At 35.3% G+C, this 7683-nt stretch overlaps 1 protein-coding gene across 3 annotated transcripts; it reads right to left on the reverse strand.

Annotated features, from left to right (window-relative positions):
* Window positions 1-811: 811 nt before the first annotated feature.
* Window positions 812-2767, reverse strand: LOC140788188 (pentatricopeptide repeat-containing protein At2g45350, chloroplastic). Of its 3 annotated transcripts, none has more exons than XM_073137350.1 (2): window positions 1627-2767; window positions 812-1548 (listed from the first exon to the last, which is right to left on the reverse strand). In XM_073137350.1, exons 1-2 carry the CDS (start codon window positions 2724-2726, stop codon window positions 846-848), a joined length of 1803 nt encoding a protein of 600 aa, XP_072993451.1. In that variant the 5' UTR covers window positions 2727-2767; the 3' UTR covers window positions 812-845. The 3 variants fall into 3 exon arrangements, with proteins under 3 accessions (XP_072993451.1, XP_072993453.1, XP_072993450.1); XM_073137352.1 differs by having other exon boundaries at window positions 812-1513; window positions 1595-2767; XM_073137349.1 differs by having other exon boundaries at window positions 812-2767.
* Between the last annotated feature and the right edge of the window lie 4916 nt (window positions 2768-7683).

Raw genomic sequence — 7683 nt, forward strand, 5'->3', positions numbered from 1 at the left:
TGAACATATTGGGACTTTAGATGTCTATCGAGGAAATTAGTCTCTGGATGGAAAGGTTCTCTTGTATTAGTCCAGAATTATGATTCTGTCCTGGAAACATCGAACGACTGTGGGCGTGGAACGCTAATTTGTTTAGCAAAAGGGTTTGATGCCACTTTTTAAGTTTTGTAATGGTATATTTATTTAGGAATAATAGATTAATTATCATATCAGGGTACGAATTAGATACCAGATATATTTGTGTTTATTTTCAAAGTGTATAAGAATTTATGATATAATTAGTGAAATATACAGAAAATCAGTAATTATTGTTATAGTTTTTCGAACTAGATGATATACGAATATTGATTAGGATATTATTCTTCAATCCATATTTGTATTTGAATAGGCTATTCGGTAGAGATACAAATTCAAAAAACTAGATGGATAGAAAAAATCTCACCTCTTAGCTGAGAAATCTCGGATATGGAACCAGACGAGATTGAATCCGATCTGTTTTTACCCCTTAATCCGATTCATATTTGTAGAGCAGACCATTTAGACTTTAGCAAATATCATTGTATATCAGTCATTAATAAAATGTATTCACCACATGACTCCTAGAGAGGAGACAGTAAATGGAGATAAGAACAGAACAAAGTTCCTTGCGTTGGGTCAGGAAACAACCTGTGAATGAAATTCCAAATTAAATCGGCAGCTGAATTCAACGGCTAGCCAAGCACGAGCAGCTTCACGGTGCTCATGTTCACCTCAGCAAGACCCTAATATGAGCACAATATAAAAATGTTACTTTAGACAGGCAGCAAGACAATCAGTAAAATCATATCATGATTATGTTATTCATTCTATGATACATGGGAACTAATAAACAATTTGGGTGTATACAACTGCTCTAACAAAGAATGTACTTGGTTAGCATGTACATGTGAGTTATCTCCCACAACAAACTCATGAATAACACCATCGACTTCAAGCCAACTGCATCCAGGGACTTTTCTTATATCCTTGTTCCTCATTGTCATTCTAACTGCCGTAACATCTTCCCACATCCCAACACTAGCATAGATGTTGGATAGAAGAACATATGAACTCGAATTGCAAGAACCCCATCCTATTAAATTTCGAACAATCTTTTGGCCCATCTCGGAGTTTCTATAGGTCCTGCAAGAACTAAGCAAGGACCTCCAAACTACATCATTCGGCTCTACGGGCATACTCTTAATCATCTTCCATGCCTCTTCCAAGAGTCCTGCTCGACCAAGGATGTCTACCATGCACCCATAATGTTGGACCTTAGGTTCCAGACCATAATCTTTTATCATCGTCTCAAAGCAGATGAGACCTTCCTTAACTAGACCAGCATGACTACAGGCATTCAACAGTCCAATGAATGTAATGTCATCAGGCTTCAGATGGAACCTCTCCATCTCGGAGAAGAGTTTAAGGGCTTTGTCACCATGTCCATGAATAGCTAATCCTCCAATCATCGCGTTATAATGATCGACACTCCTTCCTGAAACCTCAAATACCTGTAAAGCATCATCCAACCTACCACAATTGGAGTACATGTCAATAAGTGCAACGCCAAGCTTACCATCTAAAGATAAGTAATTCCTCTTGACATACTCATGTATGGCAATCCCATCATGCAAGCGGCCCAATTCAGAGATTGCCGAAAGAGCAGAGGCTAGAGTGACACTATCAGGAGAAACATTGCCTTCGGCCCGCATCTTGTCAAAGAGATGCAATGCTTCAACAAAATACCCATTCTTAACATAGCCATTAATCATGATGTTCCAAACAATAACATCTCTCATGGTCATCGTATCAAACAACCTCTCAGCCTTGTCAACAATTCCAGCATCCATATACCCATTAATCATGTTGGCCCACGAGATCACGTCCCTCTCGAGCATACACTCAAACAGCTGCTCCGCATCAGCCAACCTCCCACACTTGACATACCCCTCAATCATCAAATTCCAAGAAACAAGATCCCGCACCGGCATTTGGTTGAACAGATCGCGAGCAACATTGATGCCGGCAACATCTGATGCATACCCATCAATCATTGAGTTCCACGTCACCAAGTTCCTCTCCAAATCTCCCATTCTATTAAAAAGCTCCTTTGCGGCATCCAAATCCCCGTTCTTGACATACCCATCAATCATCGTATTCCAAGAGACAGAATCTTTGTCAGGAATTCTATCAAACATTTGCCGGGCAAGGCCACATAATCCGCACTTGGCATACAGACCGATCAAAGCGTTCTGTAAGTAAAGATTCGAAGCTTGCTCGGTCTTCTGTACAAGCGAATGGATCTGAGAACCCACTCTAAGCGACGGGATCCGGGAGCAGGCCTTGAGGGCGAGCGAGAAGGAGAACTTGTCGGCGAAGAAGCCATTAGAGAGCATGAGAGAGAAGGTGAGGAGGGCGTGGAAGTGGGAGGAGGAGGCCTTGATGAGGGCGTTCCAGAGGAAGGGGTCGGCCGGGTTAGGGTTAGGGTTCGGGAGAGAGAAGAAGAGGCGACGGGCGAGGAGGCGGAGGGGAAGGGAAGGGGAGGAGGAGAGGCGGAGGACGACGTGGGAGGCGACGGAGGGATCGCGGAGGAGGCCGGTGGTGACGAGGTGGCCGTGGATTTGGTGGAATTCGCGGCAGGTTTTGCAGTGGGGTACGAGGTCGAGGGTGGGGTGGAGGGGTGGATTCGTGCGCGCGAGGAGAAGCATCGCAGCTCTACACTGGTCGCGAGACGAAGAAATCTTAGCTAATTTTTTCAAGCTTATGTACACAAAGAATTCATTTTCAAATTTATACTCTCTGGCTCTTGAGAGACTAAGAAGTTTATCTGAAAATAATACTTTCTATGGCTACAAATATTGAAGGTCCAAGGGTTAGATACATTTTTATTTTGATACAAAAATTACCTTCCCTTTTGAACTCTTTTTATACATCACTAAACCATCAAATTTTTTTAAGAATAATGGCTTACTCACAAACTCTTAATTTTTTTTGTTTGGATATTTATCAAAAATACCCACTATTTTACTTTTTTTTATATATTTATTCACACCTTATCATATGAATTATTTATCATTGGTTGAATTTAATGCCTCAAAAATACCCTAATATTAGTTCTCTTAACCCAAAAGTGACCTTATACATAAGTTAAATTTACTATAGGTGTAAAATGATATTAGTATCCTTGTATAAGTTAACCTCTCTAACCTTTTAACTTATCTTTCTAGTTAAACTTTTTTTCTCCTATAATAACCTATATTCCTTGATCTCCATTCTTTGAAAATACACCGGCATGTCCGTTTGGAGAGGTAGCTTCGTCTCTTTCTCTTCTTTCTCTTCATTGGGTTAGAGGTTTCATTGATCGTCCATATTCTCTCTCTCTACAATGAAACTCTAATTCCATGATCCTCTATCTCATCGATGAAGAGATTGAAAGTTCTGTAATTATAGTAAGTTTCAGTCATGTTAGCCTTATAATTTACTAGTTGATTTGATAATAAATAAACAAATGAGTTAGCTACATTATTTTGATGATACCAAAAAAAGTTAAAATATTTTCATTAAAGGGTGAATAAATTCTCACTTGTGTTAGTATTTTCAGCTTAATTTTTAATTGATATACACATGTTAGTATTTTCAGCATAATTTTTAATTTCTTTTGATATAAAAAGATACTCTTTTATATACATTCTGTTACAATATATAATTTTTAATTTTTAGGTTTACTCTTCTAGTCATAATTTTTTAATCAAATTTTTTTTTAGTGTGAAGGTAGAAAGACAACGCAAATATCTACAACCTATTTTAAAGTTTAGTATGATTGTTTTATCTATCAAAAATACGTTGCAAACCAGTGAAAATTTTGACCGGAATCTTAATACATTAAATGCTTTGCAAAATGGTCTTTATTGTTTCCAACAATTTCAAATATAAAAGAGTCTTCTCAAAGCTATAAAAAGAGGTTCATACCTCATATTAAAGCAAGAGTTTCAAATACAAATCAAATGCAGCCCATATTGAAGAAGAAAAGTTCTCACTTGAAAAGTTTACTTTTTCTTCTTTCTTTTTTTTAGTGGGATTTGATTTTATTTGTAAAGAAGGTAAAAAAATATTTATGATTTGAGAGATCGAATATTGGTAAATGTTGCCGGCATATTGGTAAGCTAGTAGCGGATGTCTTTTATATTACATAGTGAATTTTCAAAAAAATAATATCAAAGAATAGACGTAGCCATTGATCAAATCACTATAAATCTTGGTGTACTATTTGTTCTCTCTTTTTTTTTACTTATCTCATTTATGTTTTCATAGCAGTGAAAATTATGTGGATTTTTCAATATATAAAGAAAAGGTGTGAAGATGATGTTGAGATTCATTCTACTGATTCCCAGTCCGCATACTATAAGAAATTGAATATCCATTAGGTGATAGTTGCATTGATAATATTCTAATTGATATTTATTAGGGAATATAATTAGTTAGTTAGTTACTAACTTGTAATTTTCTTATTGGTTCATTCCTTAATTAGTTAACTAACTCTTATCTATGTATAAAGGGAAGTTGTCCTGTAAAAGAATTAATTTTGATTCATGAGAGAAGTTTTTTCTCAAGCTTTGCCTTCTTATGCAAGCTTTCTCTATTCTTCTTTCCCTCAATATGGTATCAGCGCAAATTACTCTTTCATCCACTATTATTAAATTTTCTTATGCTTTTTAGTGTTCTTTCCTTCTCTTTTTTTTATTTTTTATTTTTCTTCGAATTGACTATGATGCCAACTTCGAATGATTCTGTGTTGAATTCGAGATCTAATTCTAGGTCTTTCTTGATTAATGATCTTTCTAGTCCTTATTTTCTTCACCACTATGATAATCCTTGAGTTGTTCTTATTTCGCAATTGCTCATGAGAGATAACTACGCATCTTGAAATCAAGCAATGCTCATTGGATTATTCGTGAAGAACAAGCTAAGATTTATTAATGGATTAATCACAAAGCATGAAGGTACTAATCTTGATCTCCTTAATTCCTGGACTGGGAACAATAACATGGTTATTTTCTAGATTTTAAACTCAGCTTATTATTTTTGTTGAATTTGCACATGAGATTTGGATTGATCTTAGAAAAAGGTTTCCATAGAAAAATAGTCCACGAATCTTTCAACAAAGGAGAGAATTGATGAATCTTACTCAGAATCAAAATTCTGTTAGCACTTATTTTACTAAACTCAAAACTATTTGGGAAGAATTAATAAGTAATTATAAACCTATTTGTACTTGTGGTAAATGCACATGTGGAGGAGTTAGAGACATGGTTGCTCATTATCGGATGGAATATATAATGTTCTTTCTCATGAGATTGAATGACTCTTTTTCCCAAGTTAGAGGTCAACTTTTGTTGATGTATCTTTTACCTTCCATTAATTGTGTGTTTGTCTAAATCTCTCAAGAGGAGCTCAATAAAAATTAGTGTTCTTGCTGCTAATAATAGTTCAGATGCTTCTAATACTATGGCTTTTGCTACTAAAGCCAATTTTTCTAATGCAAATAAGAAGTCCAATGGTTGAATTGGATATAAGGGTCAAAAGAATGATAGACCTTATTATATCACTATAAAATTCATGGTCATACTATTGACAGATGCTTTAAAATTTATGATTATTCTCCTAGATATAAACCAAAATCTCGTGACACAAACTCATTTCATGGTGCTCCTAATTCTATCAATCAAATCTTTGGTTATGAACAGCAGCCTGATTAGAGTTTTTCAAGTAATTTTTTTTAGAATTTGAGCGCTACTCACTATCAACAATGCATGACCATGTTTTCTACTCAATTGACTTCTTCTAACAAGGCCAACAAAGATCTTCAACCTAATACTGTAGCTTTGTACTTGCTTCTTTGTGACCCTGAGTGAAGATTTTTCTTCTCCTCAGTACTAGATAATGGATTCTGGAGCAACAAGACACATTTGTTCTATTACTTTGTGTTTATTTCTATGCATCAAATTAAAAACTCTAGTGTTACTCTGCCTAATCATACCAGGATTCCAGTTAGTTTTTTTGGTGATGTTCATATCAGCTCAAAATTGATTCTTAAGGATATTCTTTTTGTGCCAACATTCAAATTTAACTTAGTATCTATTAGTGCACTAACCTCTGGCACTAAGCTTACCATCAAGTTTCTTCCTAATCACTTTGTTATTCAAAAACTTAATAGCCAGAAGATGATTGGCAGGGGTGCAAGTAGAAGATCTCTATGTTCTTCATGCTATAATACTGAATTCAGTGTCTTCTGTTTATGTTAATAATGTTTCTGCTTAAGTTTGACATAAAAGACCTAGACACATTTTTTTTAAGAGATTAGACAGTTTAAAAGTCTCAATTGTCTTGTGATGTTCCTAACCTCAATAAAGCTCCACCTTGTTATATTTGTCCTATTGCTAAAAAAAAAGATTATCTTTTGATTCTCAGAATCACTAATCTTCATCTCCTTTTGATTTAGTGCATTGTGATATTTGGGGACATTATCAAGTTACCTTTTATAATGGTTTCAAATATATTTTGACTTTGGTGGATGATTGTTCAATATTTGCATGGCTTTATTTGCTCAAGCACAAATCTGGTGTTGCTTCCATAATACCTAGATTTTTTAAGATGGTTGAAACACAATTCAATGGTAAGATTAAAGTGTTTATGTTAAATATTGCACTAGAATTAGTCTCTTCTAAAATTTTCAGCTCCAGTAAAGTTTTACACTAATTCTCTTGTGTAGAGAGACCACAACAAAACTCTATAAGTTGAAAGAAAGCATCAACATTTGCTTAATGTTGCCTGGGCATTGTATTTCCAATCTCGAGTTCTCATAAAGTTTTGGTCTAAATGTGTTATAGTTTCTACTTTTTTTTTATCAATCGCACTCTGACTCCTCTTTTGCATCATACCTTATAAAGTTCTATATCAGACACTAGCAGATTATTCTTCTTTAAGGGTTTTTAGCTGTTTAGCTTTTGCTTTTTCCCTCATTACTTATGGAACCAAATTTGATCTAAGATCTAGAATTTGTGTGTTCCTTAGATATCCTCCCGGCATTAAGGGCTATAGGCTATATCATGTTCAAACTAAGCAAATGCTTGTATCTCGGGATGTGGTTTTTCATGAAAATATCTTTCCTTTTTACACTGTTATTTCACATGATACTCTGGTTGATTCTTTTCTAGATTTTGTTCTTCCTCTTTTTGCTTCTCTAGTAGTGCCTATTACATCACTTTAACCAAAAACTGATGATATAACACAAGCATCTGAACCTCCCGCTGTTTTAGATGTTGTTTCAATGCCTCATTCATACTATTGTTGCTTTCCAAAAGATATTTTTCCTCCTGGTTCTGATCTTTATCTCAGAAGGTCTTCTAGAGCTTATCACCCTCCTTCATACCTCCGAGATTTTCATTGTAGCTTAGTCACTCAACAAGATGTGTCTCCTCTTGTTTGTTCTACTTCTTATCCTCTTACTCAAGTCATATCATATAAATCTCTATTTGCTATTTATAGGAACTTTGTACTCACTGTTTCCTCTCATTACGAGCCTCAATTTTTTCATCAAGCTGTAAAATATCAAGAGTGGAGTGCTGCTATGGAATCCAACAATACTTGGTCCATTACTCTTTTGCC

The sequence above is a fragment of the Typha latifolia genome, chromosome 5 (assembly GCF_019914945.1).
Source record: "Typha latifolia isolate L0001 chromosome 5, TyphaL0001v2, whole genome shotgun sequence".
NCBI lineage: Eukaryota > Viridiplantae > Streptophyta > Magnoliopsida > Poales > Typhaceae > Typha > Typha latifolia.

Excerpts from the sequence above, each read along its gene's own strand:
- LOC140788188 (XM_073137349.1), bottom strand. The coding sequence starts at position 2,726 with ATGCTTCTCCTCGCGCGCACGAATCCACCCCTCCACCCCACCCTCGAC.